This window comes from Chiroxiphia lanceolata, chromosome 3, assembly GCF_009829145.1.
Source record: "Chiroxiphia lanceolata isolate bChiLan1 chromosome 3, bChiLan1.pri, whole genome shotgun sequence".
NCBI lineage: Eukaryota > Metazoa > Chordata > Aves > Passeriformes > Pipridae > Chiroxiphia > Chiroxiphia lanceolata.
This window is the reverse complement of record NC_045639.1, coordinates 57,428,853-57,452,209: the sequence shown is the minus strand read 5'-3', so window position 1 is coordinate 57,452,209 and position 23,357 is coordinate 57,428,853. Positions and strand designations below refer to the sequence as shown.

Here is a 23,357-nt window from a genome sequence, read left to right as displayed (position 1 = left end):
AAGGAAACTAAAACATATGTAGAGCTGCAGCAGGGTGCAGATGACATTTCTAGTGGCAGGAGCATAAGGCAGAGACAATGTATTATTTGGCATTCCTCTGTCTTCAAAACATTTTTCACAGGCTGTCAACAAGTCTTTATGTTTGTATTCGACTTTCAGGGACTCTCAAAACCAGACAAGTGAGGAGAAGCCCACGTACAAGCCCAGTCATCTGTAACTTGGCTTAAACTTCTGTGATCTCTCATCTGATAACCTTCAAAGCCGGGCTTTCTCAGCATTTCTCTTGCTGTTTGGATGGTATTGCCTGAAAAAAAGACTTTCTTTGGTTTATGTTAGCTTTACATTAGCCATACTACTGTTTTTAATAACAAAGCAGGTACTGTATTTATAGCAACAGAACGAGGCCAGTTCTGAGGCAAATAGATTACTCGCTGAAAAGCAAATCAGATCCCAGCTTGCCTTTAAACTCTCGGATTTGTCATTTGTGAATATTTTCATGCACTATAAAATAAAAATTAACAACTAAAATGTCATACCTGCATACTTTGGAGGAAAATTTAAATTTTTCACTTCAAAATTTTATAATTCTAAAATCTGGGAAAAAAATACATTGGGAAAAGAAAGGTGAAATAAGTATTTTGGTTTGGGTTGATGTTCATGAAAGTGAGCCAAATAAAAAGAAACCACAAAATGTCCTAAAGAATCAGTCATTTAGGCAAACTTAATACTAAAGTTCTGAATTTTTTTCCACAGTAAGATACAAATAAACACAGCTCAGATTAAAGCTGTTTTGATTACACAAGGTTGATGAATATCAAGACCCATTTCCAATATTAAGCCAAGCCAGCACCCCATCTGTAACAACATTTGCTACATTAGAACAAAGTATCCTTTTCCAAAACATACACTGTATACGGTCTGTGTAATATTCTGTGTAAACTAATATTATATGTAGGAGATGATAATCCACTATGATGCCTGAAGCCATCTTTCCTCCTCAGATCTACTTTTGTCTGTTTGCTTTGTGTTAGTTGCAATCCTGTTGCAGATTTCAGAGCAATCTTGAGTTGCATCGCTAGGAGGAAGGGGAAATGTATGTGGAGAAGAAATCTTCCCACTTTCTTTGAACCTTTAGAGGACAAATTCCTGCAAGCACCACAGTTCCCAAGTGCCCTCTGGAGCTTGGGAGGTAAAGGCAGAACATGTCATTTCAAGTCCACCACTGTAGAAAGTCTTTTAGCAAAAAGTTCTTGTGCCCTTATTTGTCTTAACTGTGTAGATGGAGAATCAAAGAAGTTTCCTTTAACCTAGTTCTTTACTTTTTTTTTTTTTAATGCTCCCTCATGCTGGCCTAAATGCTCTTTAAGCATGCACTGCCACAGAGATGAGCAGGGCTCCCCTCCACCATGTCCCTCACATGGACAGGGTGAGGAGTGCTCCTCATCTGGCTGCTGCATGGCCAGCTCAGAATAATTGTGCTCTAGTTTTGGCAAGAGAAAGGAGGGACTTGAAGGATGCCCAATACAACCCTTGGGGTGACTAATTGTCTGGAGTGGTAGTCATGGGAAAGGAGGCAGCAGCTGGGACAGGAGCACGGATTTAGAAGGCAGTGCGCTGCTTGGGGAAGGATGGTTTGAAAGGGATGGAGCAGGCAAAATAAAAGTTTTTGCAGTTGAAACAAGAAGTTGTGTTAAAGTTCAAAGGCGATAATACTGCCCCTGGGTATTGCCATAGGCAGTGCCAGAAGGAGAGATACTCCTTTTGTCTGGCTAGTGATACATGTTGGATGGAACTCAGAAGCTGACTCTCAGATGATATTTCAAATCAGCCTCCTATGGCAGATGGATGGCAAAGCAGAGCTGGAATAAGATAATGAATAAGACGATAATCAATTTTCTCTGATAGCTAGCACTTGGTGACTCAGGATGTCCTCACCTGTGCTGTGACTCAGGGCAAAGTGTAAAGTTTCAGCTGTTTGTTCTCATCCTCCTGTTATTAATCCAAAAAGTATTTCTTGGTGTCAAAGCATCAGGCCTAAGAGTTATGAGGATGAATAGGTGCACCTGTTCCCTCCCTTCTTCTCTGTATCATACATGGGAGTATCTTAAGGAAGGTTTTAAGTCTTGACACAGTGAATTTTTGATTTACAAAATTCTTGGGCTAACCACTGTGAGTTTCCAAATCTCTAACCTTCCTCTGCCCCCACACAAAAACATTTCAGATGAATAAAATGGCAGTTTCAACTTGCTAGTAACTTATTTGGGACTGTAGGTTAAAACAAAGGGAAACTTTCACTCAAATGGACAACCATCCTGCCATGAAGACACCACCCATATACAAGGGTCAAATGAGTCCTTCAGGCTTCCTCCCTAAAACTCCCTTCTCCGGACACTGTAGGAGGTAGAGGTGATGGGCAGCTACTCCTTCTGCATACTGGAGGATTCAGAAACCAGCGCCCAGAAGATTTGTTAATGTTAGTGAAAAACAGCAAGACAAGAGAGAGTGCACACTCACATGAAGGAGGGGATGCAAAAGTAATTTGGGTGCTAATCACCCCAAACCATTTTATTGTTAGGACTGCAAGTAGGTTTTAGGATGCCATTTTTGCACTGGAGTGGGTTTTTCTCTTGAACATCCGTTCTTGTTTCTTTCTTCTTTTGAGGATTAATTCTAAAACAGCTTAAGAAAATCTTCTAATTTTCCTAATGTCTACAAGATATTATTACTTCAAACCCTTTTAAGCAAAGAGGGAAGGTTAAGGGATAAAAACGTAGTTGTATTAATATTTTGTATAAACTTCAGATATGAAGGAAAGCATGAATGGGCTTGTCAGGACAGGGTGTGGTGAAACTGGGACAGTTTACCAAAAAAAAGCAGTAAAACTTTACAGAAGAAGTGCGGTGAGAAAAATTCCATATGGGAGAAAAGAATGAAAAACTGGAAATAACAGTGCAGCCCCAGCTGTGATTTACACAACTTTGGTCCATCCTCACTCACATTGAGGTCAACTATAGACTAAATGGTGATACCAAGTATGTGTATATGTATATGCCTTCATGTAATATTTTCCCTTCACTCTTTTTCTTGTTTGCATTTTTACTTATTTGTTTGTTGCTATGCTAAGGGCAAGGCTCTAGGGCACCAGTTACTTTGTAAGAAGTGGGTAGGAGGGCATGTAAGCCTGGTCTACAGTCAATAGTTGAGTGAATTTGCTTCTCTTGGGTTTACATTTATCTGCGGAAAAACCCTACAAGCAACATCTGCCTCTCTGTTTGATCTGCATTTGAACAATCAAGGGCTATTTAAAGTGCTCTATGATGGATTCTCCATGGATACCTAATATAATTTCTTTTCAGTATGATACAATCATTAGAGTAGGTTTTCACAAAACTGCTTCTACAGAAGAACAGATGGCTTGGGCAAACAGTGGCACAAGAAAAAGGATGTATCATGAAAGCTATCCAAGAGAGTACAGTTTGATTTGCTCTCACCACATTAATCTTAAATAGTAAAATTATTTTGAAAGATTTTCCTGTAAATTTTCCTCATACCCAGCAGTGACATGCAAAATCCTATGATGCATTTTCACTCTGATCATGAAAAATGAAAAGCAAAATCGAAAAAAAATTGCTGCATCATTTCATATGCAGGAAATCTGTGGAACTAACCAGTGTGTGCAGGTGAGCATATGAGCAGTATTTTGACAGTGTGGAAAAACCTAAAGGGAGATCCACCTGACTGTCTCTCGTCATTATTATCTATATAGCAGTCTTTTGATTCTCAGGTTGGAATTTCCAATATGAGCTAGAAGTAACTCTTTGACTGTTTAATCATGGTTTTATTCCTGCTTCCTGACAGAGCGTAAAAATGGGCCAATCCTATTTGCCCATTAGCACAAGTTTAATCATTTCATTCTTTTCTTAAAACTACTCATCTTCAGACCACACAGAAATCCACTGGATATAGAAATATGCAAGGAAATGTTCCAATAAATTGAATTATAAGAAGTAATAACTGTCGCACAACTGAGATGTGTTAAAAGGAAAGATGCATCTTTTTACTGTGACCATGTTGCGTGATATACTTATGACTCAGATTCTGCTAATCTTACATACATTGAATTTTCCTTTATTCTGGGAATGATGCTGTCTGCTGTAATGCTTGTTTCTTCCCTTATACATACCAATGTCCTACTCCAGAAGTAAAAAGAGTTGCTTACTTGGGCATCCCATAGAGACGCTATTGATTATGAACACATGATAAAAAAAGGGTTTGTGCTTCAATGAGGAAATGTCAGCCTCAAGAAAATCAATAAAAGCTTTGCAAATTATGTAAATGAGGTCAAACCTTCACTTTTGTCATTACTTCATACAACAAAATATGCACAATTTAAATACAGTTGCAAACTAGATTGCATTTGAATTATTGATTAAGCAAGTGCTTGAGAAATGTAAAGTGAAATATGGACATGTTTGCAGAGAAAATTGAAGTAAAGACCAAGATGCACATGTTATACAAACTCTGACAAAATGCAAGAACTTGAATTGAACATATTAACCCACCTGTAGGAAATTTTCATTTTTTGTTTTGTTTCAGCATATATCTGTAGGGCTGCTTGACACTCCACTTGTTTTCAGTACAATTTTTCCTTTGCTTTTCAGTAGTACAGTTGAATTAGATATAACATGTTTATTGGTTTATTGGAGGATGTTTCCCTAATTCGTGATTTGATAGGAACAGTAGCAATGCCTTTGGCAGTCTTTATTTCTGTTGTTGTAGCAAACCTAATGTCCCCCAAAAGCTTCAGACATCTGTTCTTTCCTGCTCTTTCTTTAGCATTGCCATTGGGCACAATGAAACTTTAAGTCTTTTATTTTGCTGCTCTTAGTGTTTAAGTGCCCTGTTCTCCTATAGGTAAGGCTTAGAGCAAGAATGCTGCCAAATGGAGAATGCAGAACGAAGTGGATGTCTTCTCTTACTCTAACTTCTCATTTGCTTGAAAATCCAAACTTTCTGATTGTGACTTAGCTCAAAGTAATTTAACAATTTGGTAGTTAACATTGTACTTGACCTTACATTGTAGACTATTCTAACAGTTTAGTTGTTAGCCTAGCAGTTGGTAGTGAAGCTAGTCAATAATCTAATAAGTTGAGGCACATCCTTGGCTCCTGGATTCAGCTTCCTTTCCTGTCAGCACCAATTGTATTTTGCATGCTGTTTTTGCCATGCACCCCTGTTGCAGCAGTCACAGGAAACATCACTGGCATCTGTAAAACAGTTCTATACTTCTTCTCACTGTTTTTCTGCTTCACGGTTTAGGATGTGTTTCTTTAGGAATCTGTGGTGAACTGGTCTGTCATGACTGGAAGCAAACTACCCTAAAGGCAGGCACTTGAACCCTAGTGCCTCTGATGCTTCTGCTTGTTGGACACCCACCTGCCTTCCTTGTTTTTTAAGGGAAAGCCTTTCCCAGGAAGGGCCTGGGGCAGGGAGCCAAGCTAGAATCCCTGTTGCTGTGCTGGGGTCAGCAAAGTTGCTTCACTCCTCCTCTCTTCCAGAAAGGGGAAAGTGGCAGTGGGGAATGAAGACTGGGGCTGTGTCCTGCAGAGCCACTGCCTCCAGCCCTGGCACTGCTCAGACACCCTTGCGGAGGAGGAGGAGCAAAAGGAGGAGAAGGAAAGAGAGGAGGTGGTAAAGCTGCTGAGAGCAGCAAAGGTGAGGAGGATGGAAGGGGGATGATCGCTGGAGATTTTGCTTACTTTTTAATTTTGCTCTGCTCTCTCATCAAGGTTGGAGTCACACTCCTAAACCTTGCTTTTTGCACCTTTCCCCACCTCCAGATGTTTTGTCAGTGTCCAGCGAATGTTAAAGAAATTGTAAATACAAACGGTCGTTGCTTAAGTTCCTTTTGCTTCCCCAGGGGATTGACACATCTGTTGGAGCAACGAGCAGGACTGCTCCGGCTTCCTATGTGGTGAATACCAAATGTGTTACCATCCATGCCAAAACGAGCTGTAGCACATTATAGCACAGAATCACGCATATAGTTACCTGACAGCACATAGCCCGTAAGCAAACAGAGCATGTGCACTATTCTCATGTGTTTGTACAAAAGGCCTCGGGAGACAGCCAGAATAGGACTGAAGAATAACACAAGCTGTTGTGATGCTCTAGATGTGTAAGTTATTCTCCCCTCTCAAAATCCAGCCAGCATACCCAGGTGCTCCAATGTGGTGCTTGAGAAGAGGAGGCTTCGGAAGAGTCCACACTTCTCCAGTCTCAGTAGAGAACAAAAGTTAAGACTCGTTTTTGAAACAATACATAGATACCATCATTTATTAGGTGTAATAAGCATAATGAAAATATTTATGATTTTTTTTTTCCTGAATGGATAATATTACACAAAGAATTGTAAGTTATTTAATACAAACTGTGTTCTCAACTCTATTCCATTTTGATTTCCTTCCAGCTAAGAAATATCTTCTGAAGGTATTTACAAGTCCCTGTCTAACTATTCCTTGTTGCGTTTATTTTCCTCATTGGTCTTATACATCTCTTATGCTTATTGATCAAAGTTAGAAACACTCCATAGAAGTGAATGGAGTTAATTGCTTAAACAAATGAACAAACAAAAGCCCCAAACAACCCAGGTGAAGCCCTGTGCCTTTATTGATTTCAGCTACCAAGAGGTTTTACTAAAAAATTTTCTACCTCTTATCCTTTGGAGTAAAGAAAAGTTGGCAGGGCACTTTTCATAAAGCATACATAGTTACAAAAATTGCAGATGTGTTACAAGCTAATAAACCTCCGTAGCTAAGTGTTTAGATGAGACTTCTTTTCCACATAACAAATTATCCTTTTTTCTTTTTTCACCTTTAAGAATAAATGGATGTTATAAAGTCAGGTTTAACAAAGCAGAAACCAGCAGAATCTTGAGTATACTTCATTGCTTGCAATATATCTAGGCTTGAGGCACTGTGGAGTATAACATGCTGAAAGGTGTTTTATGATGTGATTTTCTCTTTGAGAGCTTTAGTATGAGATGGCAAGGTGTATTTATGCATTTTACAGTTACATATGACAATATGCAGTTTCCACTTTTAAAATACTTAAGAACAACAAATGAATGAAAAAAGGGCCTTTTATCAATTGTTTGATACTTACACTCACACTGCTCCAGCTCAGCTCCTCAGGTGTAGGGGAATCATACCCAACCTTTCTACACTGGATAAAAAAGCTGCACCATATTACAAAGCATTTTAAAGCCATAGGTTTTGATACAGCAGAAAAAAAGTGTCAGATGCCCAAGAAGAAAACCACACCAGGAGCTTTATCAAACCAGGTCTGTAGTTTGCAGGGGTGGCTTGAAATCCCCTCTGCCTCTGCCCACTCTGTAGTGGTACCAGCAATGGCATGCCAGGATTTTTAAGGGATTACTGATGGTCCTTTCTTACTCTTGCTAATACTTAGAAATAAATACATTCCATATGGATGGGTAAAAGTGAAGATCCTGGCTTTAGTAGGTGACTTTAATCCTCTTTTAACCTGTCCTTATAGCTTAAGTGAATGAATGAAAAATGGAAGCAAAGTTATGAAGTGCTGGCTGATTAATTTACCACTTAATCAGTGGATTAAGGTATTTTACTTCTTGAAAAATGTGCAAAATCTTTAGATTAAAAATGATACATATAAAATGGGATTTTTTGTGAGTTGCTTTCCTTCAGGAAGGTGAAACGCATTGTTCTGTTAATTGCCAGTTTAAAAAGCTTTTCTAAATTTAATTAAAAATATGACTGTATTGAAGATGCAATGGAATCCACATGCACCCCACTCATGGGAACGAATGAGGAAAACCTACATCTTTTAACATTTACAATTTATCTAAGCAACCCACATCAGATATAAAGGTCCAAAATAGAGTAAATAACTTTATTGCAGATGCCAGTGCCATTTTTTTACATTTGAAAAGTTTCCAGCCTTTTCTACTAACATCTGATGACAATATTCTGAAAAACATAGCTAGTCTGTCAGATATCTCTGGAATATGAAAACAGTTTTCCAGGTGCTTATGGGGAAGAGTAAAAATATGTGGGCTTGACGTTACCCAGGATCTGATCTTCATAGTTAGGAAGGCAGCAGAAGAAGAATCCCAAGCATATTTCCATAATGGCGGTGGTCCAGCCAAAGCCATAGGCCCAGCTGAACATATTAATTCCTGTCATTTCCATTTCAGATGAGAACTTTACTGGATAAATGACCAGGCCCATGATGGAGAACACAGCTGAAGAAACAGGAGAGAACAAAAGATGTTTAACATCCAGCCCATTCCATAATACCTGTAGCTAAAATCACCCACATTTTGGAGGATCTAAAAATTGATCCACTGCTGTGACAGACTTGAGTTTTCACAGAGAGCTCAGGTGCACACAGGCAGAGACTTGAGTATAGAATTGGCTGAGGGAAATAATCAGTTCTAGTATGGATATATCTGCATACTTTAAGCCTGACTCCTTACCAGCCACAAAAAGTAAGCCTCCAATCCCACGTATGAAGTTGAACCGAAGTGTGTCAATGGCAAATGCTATGATGGCCAGAGCAAAACAGATGACTAGAAGTAGAAAGCCAACCAGGTATGTCGCAGCAGCAGCTCTTCCCCAAGCTGAAATCAGAAGGAAGATATGTTAGAAAGGAACAAAAACAATAAAAAAAAATCCTTTGGATTGTTTTTCTGTGGTTCATAATGAAAGGTTCCTTTTAAAAACTGTGAAAAGAAGGTTAGCTCCCAAAAAAGAAAGCATGGATCTTTCTCTCCTCTTAAAGGCAAACATTTTAATTCCACAAAAAAACCATGCACTAAGCACAGAATGCATAAAAATGCCAGCTTTGTCCTCTCACACGGATTCCAATGGGGCTTGCATGCAAGCTTATTCTTTAGCTTTAACAATGAAGAATCTAGACAAAAATGGCTTTAAAATGTAAGAATGGACACCCTCCTTTAATAACAAATGTTACCTCAGCAGATGCCATAAAAACAGCTTCATTTTGCACGGATAAGGGGAATTAGACTGCCCTGAAATGAATTTAATTCTTCCTTTAAAATGAAAAGTTCATACAAGCACATGCAAACTTAAAGGTGTGGCAGTAGCCCACAAATGTCAAAATTCAGAGATTTCTGCCTTTCAGTCTTTGTTTAGCTCTGTGTCTTAAATGGAGTTAAGGATTTGGAATCTGTTTTGTAAAGAAATTTGACCTCTAATTTTGGTACAAATTTAGAACCATTTTGACAAGCTTGTTCAGGATATTAATTCTTTAATTTTCAAATTATATAACTTTATGTTATAACATGTCAAAGCAAAGCATATTATGTTGGCATAATAACTGGAAAAATAATATTTATTTAATATTTTAAGACTTGAGGAGCAACTACTGCTCAAAGAGATTAAAGTGTCTCCTCTTTTAAATGTAAAAAACCCATTTTAACACTTTTTAAGTTACGTTTTAAATTGAGTAAGCAGTTGAAGTCTGCTAGGCATCTACAGACTTCATCCCCTCACCTATACACTATGCATTTGTAAGGTTTTGGCTTGTAACCAAATATATACAGCAGCAATGCCAAAAAATTATCATATCTCAAACAACCCTGATGATAATTACAATTCAACTTAAATGCAGTGCACACTGTTCAGTAAAAGTTGCATCTGAAATTGTGTAAGTTACGATTTTTGATATCCAGTAACCTGCCAATTTGTTTGCTTTAAGCGCGCAAGTAATTTAATGCAAAGTGTCCTGCCTTTCCCATGACTACAGTCAGGTATGCATGAAAGCCACTGGCTTGTTTCCAGTGAGTGACAAATCGCTCTTCCTCCAGGCCCCATACCACCACTATATTAGATGAGAAAAATGGATCAGGATTTTCCAGATATCCTTTTCTTCCCATAAGTCCATCAAAACATATTTCCCTTTCATCCCCCCGATTTATGATCCCCGCTTCATTCTAGCTATTGCACTGTATTTTCAGTTTTATGTCATGTCCATTTTCTTTCTTATGCCAAAAAACTTTCTGTCTGTTTATAGGGCTTTCCAGCTGTATTTTTTTCCTGTAAACAGGCAGCTGCCTGAGAAGACTGATAGGGACAGCTAGTATGTTCTTACATCTCATTTTCTGGCCCATTATTTTAGCCCAAACTCTTCTCTCTGGGAGTTTACGGTGGGCTTGAATGTGGAGGCACAGGTGGGAAGACAGCACCTCAGGCAGAGTACTAGAAGAAACACTCAGGAAGAAGAATTTATTATACTGCTCAATATACCCTGTTGAAGACGCTCCTGCTCCCAGCCACTCCGTTACCCCTCTAAAAGGCAAAAAAGTGACACCTGACCATAAGAGAAGTCTCTCAGCAGTTGTGACCTCACTGCCATCCAGCATACAAGGACTGTAAGTTTTGTCGGAAGGGTGAAGTGACAAGGACATGTAGAGGTGATGGTTTTTCTTAGGCGCCCAACTGGTTCTGGTTAGGTACAAAACTCCCAGGCAAAGGAGTGTCCTTTCCTAGAGCAGACTCAACAGCTGCCTGCCCAGCAAGTTCTGAGGCACCAGGAGTCCTAGGCATTCTGCCTCACCCACTGCCAGTCTGCCAAAGCTCAATCTTGCTTCCCAAGAGCTGATGGAAGAGCACCAACCTCTGGGGTGGGAGCATCACCTGGGCTGGGGGCTCAGGGAGCCATGGTTGGTGGCTGCAGCCATGTGTGGTGGCACCTTGCCTATGCCAGCATCTCCCTCCTCCGCCAGGCTCACCCAGGTGTTTTTCCTGAAGAAGTGTTACAAATGCTGTGACTGTATGAAAGCAGATTGGGCGCACGCCCAGCCTGCTGGGCAATGGCTCTATGACAAGAAGAGACATGTTTGTTGCAGGATTCTTACATCACTTGGAGGCATTGCTTAATCACTTAACAGCCAATTTTGTGACTGTCACTTCTACAGAAGAGGAAAAAATTAACTCAACATTGGAAGAAAAACAATATGCAGCTCCAAGTAAGGTAATAGGATTGCATGGAAGAGTCTTTATGGGGTATTTTTCAGGAACTGACTTCATTTGTCTTTTACAAAAAGCAGCAGCTATCAGTAGTCTAAGACTACTAAGTTTGAGTGTGTAAACACCTTACTTTTCTAGGGTAGAAGGTAGCAAAGGCTTTGTGCAAGAATAATTGCAACTGTTTCTATATCCAAGATGTTTATTTTTCCTTGTGCCAGTCAGGAGTACTGAAGTAGCTCAGTGTCTTTACCAACAGAACTAGAACTTAAAATTCCTTAAAAATGTCAGAATTAGCAGAATGAAATTGATCAAAAACCACTGACAAACAAGTGGCTAATTTGGACCAAACATTTTCTTATCTTTCAATGTTGCAGGGTTTTTTTGTTTTAACATTGAACAAAGGCATAAATAAATTGTTCTAACTGCAAAGCTTTTTCTTAAAAATGTGTACTCCAGGCCAAAGAATCCTCACTGGTGCCACACCAACTGAAAGTATCCTTGGCTCTGGAGAGAGGGCAGTTGAAAGCTGAAAGGATCGAGTCCAACTGTCATCAAATCAAGAAGAGAAACAGAGGGAGCAGCAGTTACAGGTTACCAAGCTGAGTCTTTGAAAATATTCAGCAATTTCTGAGGTCTGTTTTCTCAGCCCCAAAAATGGTGGTGATGTTTTGGCTGTTTAAGAGTTAAAATGCGCTTATTAGAAAAGAAATATGTGTTTATGCAAAAGTGTCCTTGAATACCAGCAGGATACTGTAACACTTTGGTGCCAGTCCTATTTCTCCCTTTTTCAGTTCCTCTGTCAGCTGAAAGAACAGCAATGAACACTTTGAAAGGGTTTGTAGGCAGCTGCACACTCTTCAAAACTCCTTCTAACTGGTAATTTTCTGAGCAATTTTGTCTTAAAACAAGACCTTGCTAACCCAAACAGACAGAAGGAACCCATGTTTTTATGCCTATCTCAAGCAGAGCAAGGACAGTGCTTCTGATAATAGTGGTTTGTATGTCAATCAGCAATGATTTGTGAAAGTCTGGGCTATCCACAGTGAATACAGTAATATGTGACTACTGGAAAATGAAAATAAAAATAAATGCCTCCCTTCTAAAACTCCCTACAGTGTGAGAAGACCCCTGAGCTAATTTAGAGACCAGAAAGAGCCCGCCCAAGCCAGGACAGAACTCATGGTTTCTTACGAGCAAGATAATAAACTGAGACAGAATTCAATAATAACGCAGCTTTATTACTCTGCTATTAAAGCTAACTCAGTTTGGAGGTAGCATGACTACCTCTTGGATTGCACCATACAAACACATTCAGAATATCCTGCAGCTGGCTGCAGCCATGGGGAACCTGATGGACTTAATTAGAGATCCAGGACTGATCCAGCCTGCAGTTTCCCGCCTTCCTGATTTTACTCACTTGCTTTTACAGTTTGCAAAAGCATAAACACTGTTTGTGCTTCACACATAAGGAAACAAACTTCCTTGGTCAGTAGTAAGTTGAGCCAAAACTTCGAACAACCAGACCTAGTATTTCCTTAGCCTGCCATCTTTCATGCTCCAAATGGTGCCCTCAAAAAAGAGCTGTGGTACCTTGAAAATAGCATGGTAAGCTGACTTCCCTCATGACAAATGCAAATGCCTGTTTTTCTGGCGTACGTGTTTCAAAACATGGGAAAATATTCACAATAAAATTCCCCTGTTTTCCTTGATCTGGCACTCCCAAACCACATAAACTATCGAGTCTCTCTTTTGGTCACATTTTCTGAAAGTCACCCCAGAGAATTCAGGAGTACTGTTCCTTGTATAATCAATAAGAACATATTTCTCCAAATTTTCTTCCTGGTTGGAAGCTAAATACACAACTATCACTGGGAAGAAAAACAAAGGTTTGTTGCCACCTTGAAGACACCAACAATTACCTACAGGTTCTTGCTGACTGATCATTTTAACACTGCAGTGAATTGTGCAGCTATTTGAGGAAGGATATCTTTAATTCAAAAGGAACAGGGATCGGGAGGAGAAAATGTAACAGACTAATATTTTTCTCTGTTATCCTTCATACTACCAAGGGAAAGAAACACAAATGCTGCAGTTCTATCTACAATCTTGCAAAGCAATTCTTACAAGAACTAAAATCTGCAATGGTGGCAATTCATTTCTCTGTTGTATGTAATGAGAATGTTTCTGGGCTGAGTTTGCAGAGCTCAACCTGTTTTACATCTCTTTGATTAAAGGGAAAGAGTATTATTTTGGAAACAGAGCTGAACTCACTTGGGTTTCTCAACCTGACATTCTTCTTCAGGGTGTGGTGAACACTACAAAGCACATGCTTCACTTTGAAAAGGGACTGCTTTGGCCAGGTTTTACCCATTTCCCTTTGGTTTGTACTCCTCAAGAAAGTTTCTATGTGAAAGTACCCATGTTTACAGCAGAACATGTGATTTCTGAATCTTAAGATGGTCTATCAAACTCAACACACCTCTGTCAGCTGAAGGGTTACAAGCTGCTAGTGTATGTACAAGCCACAGTCATCAGGACTCTGGATTCCCCGTGTTACCTGTGCAACACTAAACAGTGCAATATCCTGTCTCCTGGAAATCCCAACTCCACAACATGCCAACTATGAGAAATTTCTGCGCTCTTTCTGAAAACAAATGTACATTGAAATCTCTGCAAGTGTTTGCTGATCACATGAGCTGGCATTGAAATACCCATGTGCATGTGTTCACATACAGCCAAGATAAATCCAAAACTATTAAAAGCAGCTTATGGATAAATTGCACGTGCAGACTGAAAGCTATTGACCAAAAATAGTTGCAAAGGAAATCTGTACAAATGAGGAAAAATCATATGTTAGTCATGCATAATTTATGAACAGAATAAAATGAGAAAAAAAATCAAAGGCATGATTGGATGTGCACTATTTTCTGAGTTTCTGTTTTCATTATATCTTGATCATTTTTGAAGCAACTTCACTTTCTGTGTATCTTTCCAACAGTAGACAATACTGGATGATTTCCTTTGAATTTTTTTTGTGTGAGTTTATAACTTTTGGAGTGGAATACATAATTTTTAGTCCTTCTGTGTGGCTCCCTTTTTGGTAACTCCATTCTTAATTCCCCTAGCATTACTTCTTTAGAGTTCATTGGCAGTTATTATGGATTTCTCATTTAATAACAGAGTATTATCTCATAACATGAAAGCCATTTTTATGGGAGCTGGAACCAGCTTTTAGTCTGCCACTATTTAAGAGACAACCATGGAAACAGAGAATGACCTATTTAGGTTCACACTAAGATAATTGCAAAAGTTTCTTGGTGATCAGTAACAGGTTCCATATAAAGAAGAAAGGATTAGGACTTTATGACAATTACCCCATAAAAATGATTTTAAATTACAACATTAAGGACAAGAACCTCTATGCATATGTCATCTCTCAATAAAACACAGTACATATTAGCAGAAGGCAGTGTCTTGACCACAGCTGAGTGCTAAAGTGATAGTTCAGTGTGACTTGTAGGGTTTTAATTCCTTTAAAGCAAAAACCTATTAATTCCTCACTACTGACTTCACTCACAAACAAACACAGGCAAAGCCTCTATGTAATCGGCAACCCTCCCCTCTTACTGAGGTAAGCAATTAAACTGAGAAGCTATTCCAACTTGAATTTGAGGGGAGGAACAGTCACATCTTCAGGGAGTGGTTCCAATTCATCTCATAATAAGCTCAGACATGTACAGACTTGACTTAGAAGCTGGCTTCTGCAAGTGTTCTATTAATGAGAGCTGCTTCCTGATGCTTACTTAGCGCTAGGAAGGCAGAAGTGGCAGAGGGTGTAGAGCCATCATCAAAGTGAGCACCAAGGGAGTAAGTTAGCTATTAAAAATAATGCACACATAGTGCCTCAAAATTAAAGGTTTGCTCATGAGAGTCAGGGAGTACCCCATCTCACATTATCTTGAGAAGCAGTTGCATACATTGAGAATATCTCAGGATTAAAACTCAGTCATACACTTTAATGCTACAACATTTTTTTCCTTCTTTTTTTCCTATTTATTTTAAATTAAAGTAGGATTACTTACACTTGGATGTGTATATGGGAGTTGGGAGGATCACGTAAATGAAACAGGTAAGGCATTGATTAATCAGTTCATTTACATAAGCTCAGTTAGTGAGAATAGCAAGATGTACCTGCTCCCTAACTACCCCTGAGTTAAAGACGGGCTGAAATAGTGAATGTGAATTAAATAGAACCAATTTTCATAATAACACAGGCTATGAACTAGGACTTCTAATCAAAACAGCAGAGTGGAACCTTTCCAAAAATGTTCTTTAAAGTTTTATATTCCCAGAGACATTTGAGACTAAAGAACACTGAATTTACATCTTATTTCCATATGCACCAAGTATTGTTCTCACTCTTGATCTGAAGTTTTTATGCTGTGAGCAAACTTTGTTCTGGAACCTTGCTGAAAGTTGCCTTTTGCACTAGGGAATTTCCCTCTAACAGACAGCAGCTGTGAATCTGGACCTGATTTTCTGTTAGAAGCAAAATTTCACCATTTGCAAAATAAAACCCCAACATATAGGCAGAAATGGTGCTTTGCGCTCTTAAAAATACATTAATTCTATTTACTGTTCTTACAAATTAAACAGTTTTACAATGCCTGCTGAAAATTTTCATCACTTGCTCCTTAGTGCTAATGGCATTGTTTAATGAACTGCATAGAGACTTCCTGTATTTGGGGCCTGATTTGGGCACAGTGTGCATAATAGGTGACATTACATTGACATATGTCAACATAATAGGTGACATTAGATGTATTAAATTGCAGATTTGATACACCTGAAGTGATCTGAAGTGTGATTTAGTACTAGTAGAAGGAAGCTAGATACCTCTGGGACATGGGCTACTGCCATCATGCCACAGACTACCTTGAGTTCCTGGGAATTTTTGACCAATGAGATATTTTGTAATGGTACTTAACCAAGAAGAAACATAGCATTACAACACTCACTGAGTCAACGTGTTTAAAATTGCTCAGAACAACACAAGCTGCCAGTGAGAAGTGACATAGAAATGTGAAAAAATGTTTTGAGAGTTTCATTTATTTTCTTATGTAACACTTTTCCACTTAAGCAATCTGACTGTTTAAACCTACAGTGAAATTGTGAGTGCATCTTGCCACCCTTATCACTGTTCAGACTATGGAGAGGTTATTACAGCTCTGCTGTATCAGATTACCTCAATAAGCCAGAGGAAGAGATGAGGTGAAGAGAATTGAGAGCTTGGCCACAAGTTTCCACGTGCTTTCAGCAGAGATGACTCCTGTGTGTGTGTGAGTGAATGGAATCCTCTCTCAAGCATTTCAGGTCCTGACAACACAGAGTGTTGTCACAAAGTCCTCAACACCAGCAGTTCATATTTCCTGATGGGGAGACGAGAACCCTCTACACAACTGCTATTTTTCCACCCAATCTAACTGTAATTATTAAAGGGAGGTTTGTAGAATTAATTGCTCAAGAACATAGCTATTATTTAGAAAAGACTCTGATTAAATGAATCTGCCACTAAAATTATAAAAGGACAAGCTCTTAAATTACAAGGGAAAGCATGTTAGCAATTGCAGATGAGAAATGAAAAATGCCATGGTAATTAAATTCTCTGGGCTTGATTCCCTTCTCTTATAACTTTTTAGAAACAATGAAGTGCCCACTACAAGATGGGGAAAAATAGAATTTTTTCTTTCGTTCTTGCAGCAGAGTTCCTTAAATACACTGTTGTGATATTTTCATTACTCTATATGTTTAATTGAGACTGTATTTTCTATCATTCTATGTTTTGAATAATTATTGAATATTCTACATTATTAAGTAACTAATCTTGTAATGTCATTTCTCACTGGTTAGTCCCAGGTAATGTTAGACCTTTAGGAGACTGATGACAGGAAATTGTGTGCTTCTCCACACATTGTCATTAAACTACAGGCAATCACTCTAGATAAATATAACCATTTCATGCTACAATACAGTAGGAACAGCAGGAGGCTTTCATTTTCAGTTCACCCTGTGTCAAAGGAGTCAAGGCTTGCCCCATAATCTGCGCCATTTACAGGGCATAGAGCTGGGGTCCATCCTGGGCTCTCCCACAGGCTTCCTTGGACTGGTCAGAAACATCCTGAGCCTTTGTTTTCCAGCTGCAAGGACACTTTCACAAATCTACTTGGATATTACCAGATTCTGAAAGCTGTTAAACACAGAACCTTGACTTCGGGGAAAATCTGCAATAAAGGCACTGTGACTTCAGCTGGTCCCTGCTTCAAAAGCACAGTTATTCGCTTGCTTCATTTCTGTTCCAATGTACAGACACTCTCAGATGCCAAAGAGCCACTGGGACTGCTTGCTTCTCCTCCCAAGCCCTGCTGTATTCCATTGTGTCCCTCTGGGTTTCCCCACGCCTGGAATTAGGTGCTGGCTGTCAGATGCTATGGGAACGCGGGGAAAGGCAAAACAGTTTTACGTAGGTAGCGTGGCAATGGTGAAACTTGGTACCTGGTCTGTCCTGTGCCCCAGGTGTGATGAGTCACTGGTCTGATGGAGAAGGTAGTTTTCCGGAGGGAGAGAGCTGTGTGGCCAGCAGTGCAAGGCCAGTGGCAGGTGTAGTACCAAGAGAGGGCCTTTGCTCCTTGAAAACTGATCCCAACCACACCATGAACCTTGCTGTTGTATCATTCCCTGAGGATTGTACCTGCTGTTGTATCATTACCCTTTTAGTCACTGACTTCCATTTTGTTCCTCCTCCATAATAATAAAGAATGCTTCATCATAGCAAAAGATTCTCCAGAAATAAGAGCCTGATACAGGCAAAACAGGGGAAGCAAATCTACTCATCAAAGGGGATGAAGAATATTTCTTTCCTCAAGAGGATTATTACCTTTGCAACATTCCCTTCTTTCACTTATCTTGCAGCCATACTCATCCACTGTCATATTTGAAGTAATTTTGTTCATTATAATCATACTATACTAGCCCTCATTTCTTGTAGTATTGCATTAACATTCATAGATCAAAATAAAGCTGGAATTACCTAGAATACAGTTGACAGTGATTTGCCTGGAAGACAAGATGTAGGAAGGTGTGCTTTCCACATGGTAAAATCATTCATCCCTCCACTAATCTCCATAGCCACTAAAACCTCCACACATCCTAGAAAAAGGCTATAATTGAATACTATGATGTGAAAATAACTGAGGAACTGGATTCCACTTGCAATGTGGAAAAGCCTTTTCCTGATTTTTTTCCCCAAGATCTCTGTTTGCACTGTGCAAATGAGCTGATAACTTCAATTTAAACTTCAAGCTTTAAACTTTCAGTTGTTTTGATGGCAGCATCTGCACATGGAAGAGCTGCATGGCTGGGTGGAACATAAGATGGGACAAGTGGAATCACAAGTTTTTCACCCCATTGTGCATCACATTGAGACTAATAAAATCAGTTATTTTCCCCCAGACAAACCTACACATGTTTAAACATCTTCAAAGCCTGCAGTGGAATAAAATTACATACTGAAAAAGTGTCTCAGGTCTGGAAGACACACCTTGTTCAAGAGAAGCAATATAGCAAAGATCAAGAAAAACAAAGGAGTGCTATACCAGCTTCATGGTGGGGTTTAACCTCTGCATTTTCTTTGTGAACTTAGCCATGTCCCAGACAGATATATTCCATATCATGCTCATTCTCTATCCAAATGTCTTCATCTCTCTTCATAAAGACAGAACAATGAAGACTACTGTTTGTATCTCTCAGCTCTTCATCCTAAACTCAATGCATTCTAAGTGTCCCAATGCACTAGACATTTTTACCTAGAAAGTTCTATTTATTTGAACTAAATACGCTTGAAAAGCAAAAGACTTCTGATAAAGTCTACATGAGTGTCATATAGTTAAAGCAGATGATCTGAACTCTTGGAGAAGATAACTGTATAAACTCTTCCTATTCTCACTTTTCACAGAGCTCATAAACTTTGCAAAAGATCACGGGTGAACAGATGCTTTCACAAAAGACAACTGCACAAGTGGAGCTACTCTACTGGCTTTCAAAAAAAAAAAAAAAGTCTTCCCTGTGACCCTGTGAGGTTTTAATTCTACCAGTTTAAGCGGCTATTTGGAGACTCCAAACTCCACTGGTGCAGCCAATGAAACATTCAACCTGCTTCCCTTCCAATCTGACCAACCTCAATGATGTTGGGTTTTTGTCTTCTGTCTGTGTATAAACACATCTTAAGCCAAACAGCAGAAATTCAAGGGGAATTATAAACATTGCACGTGCAGCATTTGATTTGAATTTGCACATTATAATTAAAAACTTGCAAGAATGTTACAATTATATCTAATTATGATATGATGAAGATGTCTGAAGTGGATTAAGATAACTACACTGTCCAAGTCATGTTGACAATATTTCTTGGCAGCTGCTAGAGTACACATGCATATCACATATATCAGTGAAACCATCCCCGCAGGAATTTCAGAACCTACCCAGCTAGTGGCACATTAGACAGGGAAGCTGAAAGTAACGATCAGAAGAAACAAGATGGAAACTGTGGCATAGAGGGGGGAAAGAGATCTCATCTCAGGAAGGATGTAAAACACTTCTGTCATTTATGTTTACACCATGTCTTTTGTCTCTGCACTCAGGAAGGTGGATAATTACACTCTGTTTAACCAGCACTGTATTTAGCTTGGCACAAAGTTAAACATCCCACATGATGCTGACTGCTTGTTTTCCAAGGCCTTTCTGGAGTACTGTGGATAAACACAATCCCAGAATTGTTAAAACCCTATGTTTAAACACTGAGGCAGGCAGAATCAGGCTCAATACAAGACCTGGATGTCACAAGTGATACGCTGTCTCATGGCCTTGTCTTTTGGTCAGAATCCAAGACCAGCATCAGCCACCTGTGCCCTGCGTAAGGAAAAGCAGGAGTCACAGAAGAAAAATCCCAATTCCACACCACTGAGCAAAGATCTGCATTTTAATGGCATAATCTTGCAGAGGCAGAAGCCTGGCAGTGTAATCCACTGTCACCTGGCTTTACATATTCTCCCACAGGCTAAGTGACTCCACTGTCCCAGACATATTCTTCTCTTCTACCTAGAAATTTTGTCCAGGAGCATTTTGAGGATTTGCTTATGTTTCCTGGGTATTTAGTCACTGTGAAGAGGTCAAATGATAGATGCATGCCCATTGAGAGCGTAAGGCAGTTGTGCAGCTCGTGAACAGCATTTCTAATGCTTTCAGAAACATCATTAGACTGTCCAACGTAGCCGCCATATAATATTCTGCATATGTGTACCAAGTCCAACATATCTGTGTTAAAAGTGCTGGACTTACTGTGGATATGATTCATGGCAACTCCAGACACTGTAGGATAGTCCACATAGAGGGACTGGTTTGTCTGTAGATGCTGTCCAGTGGGAAACTGCATACAGATGCAGAATTCAAGGCTATCAGAGTGAGGCGGGATAAGGAAGGAAGTGAAATGCCAAACAATTATATAGGACCTGGAAGCAAGGTGAAAATTCTCTTATCAAGAGAAGCAAGGTGAAATGTCTTGGTATTTTCTCTCCAGTTAAAGCAGGCATTTGTGGCATTTTCTAGGGCCTAACCTGGAGATCAAGAGAACAGCTGACTCTTCGGGAAGCCTAGGAGGAGAAGCTTAGGGAGAAGCCCTTTGCTAAGCATCATGTTCTCTCTCCTGTGCTCTAGTGCCATGTACCAGAGGCCAATTTGCTGGCTTGACTTATGCCCAGCCACACAGCTGATCGTGGAGCCCTGAGAGCAGGACTGGGTGTGATGCTCAATAACACTGGTCTTGCCCTGGAGCCCAGCACTCACAGAGGCCTGCTACAATTAACTCATTACAGCCAAATTTTGTGCATAGAAAGTAGAGTTTGATGATGTACAATAAACTTTCCAGAACAATTTTGGAAAGCTGTAATAAATGATCCCTGAGACTGCTTCTGCAAGTGTTTTTACACTCATTTTCAACAATAAAAGCTGAGATTCTTAGCCTTGGAGAAAATGTTCTTCCTTTTCATTTGAATTATCATAAATTTTAAGAACACTTGAACTTTCCTCCTGGCTCAGGCTAACAGCCCTTCATTCACAATTACTTATTTCAGAGCATGGCCAATAGCAGATATACAGAAAGAAAAAAAAAAGGAAAGAAAAAGAAACAGGGCACATGTAGAGTGACCCTTCTCTTGGGCTCTTCTTCCAGGCTCAGTGGTTTACATCTTCTCAAGCTGAAGGTTGCACTTGGGTCAACAACATGTTTAATAGCATACTTAACCAAAACTTATTACAAACAAGAAATCCTTTCATCTTTTAAAGCTTTCTTTCATAATCACAAGGAGACTTTTTCACACGACCCACCTACCGGAGCAGTTTCAGGTCAGCGTTCTGCAGCCTGACACTCCCTGGGAATATCTTCCTACCATCTTACATTTTCACCTCCTCATTTCTTGCTGGCACTCAGACTTGCTTGTCACACTAATGCCAGGCTTACCCACACAACCTGCTGTTTGGATATTTGATCAGCAGTAGCCGTTAAGTTTTGAAAAGTAGTGATTAGTGAGAAGAGGTTACCAGCTTCTTCTAAGAGAGGAAGAAAATGCTGTAATATTCTCTGCACTGATACATTACCATGTGTGGGGGTTTTTTTGTATTATGTAACCCATCAGTTTTTTATTTCACAGGGGTGAGGGCATTTTATTTCTTCACCCGTTTAGCCAAAAGCCTTGATGTATTTCAGTGACAATTCCTATTGCCCATAACCTCATATATAAATGCCAGATATTAGGCGATACAATTAGGAGAGCAGAGGGAAGATGAGTTTGGAGATGTGACCCGCTGCTTCAGAGACTGCTCCCCGCCACCCTTGCAGGCGCTTACCGTAACCCATGAGGGACTCGCAGCTCCATTCCCCACCCTGCCTCCTGCAGTTCTGCCATAACGACGCTTGCTGCACGTAGGGCAAGGTCTGCGACTCCAGCCAGCCCCTGCCCGCCAGCGCAATGATACCAAAGATGACTCCTATGCCTAGGAGCAGGGGTAGGATCCATCTGCACCGCGTGTAGTCGAGGCCGTACTTCACCATTGTTCAGGGCAGGGGTGGGCGGTGGGACGGGAACAGCTGTCTCTGCCGCAGACTCAGCGACGCAAAGCAGTGGATACTTCTGCAAAGCTCCCGGAAAGTGAGTTCCGGTACCTACGGCCGCATGTACGGATGTTTGAGAAAAGTCAGGAGAGACACAGCAGAGAGGGAGGGAGGAATGGAGGGAAGAAAGGAGCTCCACCTAGATTCAGATGAGTAAGAGCTGCCGCTGAGCAATAACCAGTTGAGCTGGGGAGAAGCTTTGAGGCTGGGTTTATCTGTGGGATCTTCTCTGCCCTGCTGACTAGGTAACAAATTGGGTGCTGTTTACCCTCAGCATTTAACACTTTCCTTCCCGACATTCCCACCAGCAGAAGAATCTCACAGCTGTGCATACACCTTTCTAACTCCTAAGGGATTTGCTCTATGGCAGGTGAAAACAGAGACAAAATAGGGAACTATTTGCATGAGAGGGTGATTGCTTCTGAAACTTGCCACCTGGAGGCTGAAAGCGGCCTTTCTTGGACTCCATTTAAAAATAAAACATCTCTTACTTTTTACAATTAAAAAAATTTCTAGCTGCTATAAAGCTGAGACAATAAAGAACATGGGACTGTCCTCCCTTCCCCCCTTTGGTGCATAGTTACAGTATGATCTGGATATAGCCTTAGTGGGAGAAAAAAAAATGAGTTTTGATTTGACTGAGCCTTACAAACACTCCCTGTGCACGGCTCTGGCTGTACATGCACTGCCTGGGGCCTGTCAGAGCCTGTCTGCAGCATGCTGAGAGTGATGCAGAGGAGGCAACCCAGCCTACTGCAGGGTTCTGTCTGTCGGCTCAGAATCAATATAGCTGGGCTCCCTGCACTCTCCCTTTGAACTAACAGCTGCTACAACCTGGCATTTTGGTAGGACCCAGATGCGTTTACATCTGAAAGCAGCTGCAGCCCTTACAGATCAAAGCTGGTTTGTGTGAAACACAGTTAAGCCCGGAGGATGCAAAGTATCCCTTGCTCCCATGTTGAATTTTGTCAGGTGAGGCTACATCCAAGTATTGACTCCATTTAGTCACAGAAATTTGCTATTGTACTGCAGATCATGGTGCAATGTGACGGCCATACTGAACTGCAAATTCACAGCATTTTTCCGAATTGATATTCATAAATCAA

The 23,357-nt window shown here is 40.1% G+C and overlaps 1 protein-coding gene across 1 annotated transcript; it reads right to left on the bottom strand.

Annotated features, from left to right (window-relative positions):
* Positions 1-6,550: 6,550 nt before the first annotated feature.
* On the bottom strand, positions 6,551-22,450 carry LOC116784971 (p53 apoptosis effector related to PMP-22-like). Its single transcript, XM_032684058.1, has 4 exons — positions 22,391-22,450; positions 21,987-22,302; positions 8,516-8,659; positions 6,551-8,281 (listed from the first exon to the last, which is right to left on the bottom strand). The coding sequence occupies exons 2-4, from the start codon at positions 22,189-22,191 to the stop codon at positions 8,067-8,069; spliced, it is 564 nt and encodes a 187-aa protein (XP_032539949.1). The 5' UTR covers positions 22,192-22,302; positions 22,391-22,450; the 3' UTR covers positions 6,551-8,066.
* Between the last annotated feature and the right edge of the window lie 907 nt (positions 22,451-23,357).

Bases quoted from the DNA above. Each gene is read 5' to 3' on its own strand.
- LOC116784971 (XM_032684058.1), bottom strand. From the start codon at position 22,191: ATGGTGAAGTACGGCCTCGACTACACGCGGTGCAGATGGATCCTACCC. The intron at 8,660-21,986 runs GTAAGCGCCTGC...TTCTGATTTCAG, and splicing joins CGAGTCCCTCATGGGTTACG to CTTGGGGAAGAGCTGCTGCT. The intron at 8,282-8,515 runs GTAAGGAGTCAG...CTGTTTCTTCAG, and splicing joins AGGCTTACTTTTTGTGGCTG to CTGTGTTCTCCATCATGGGC.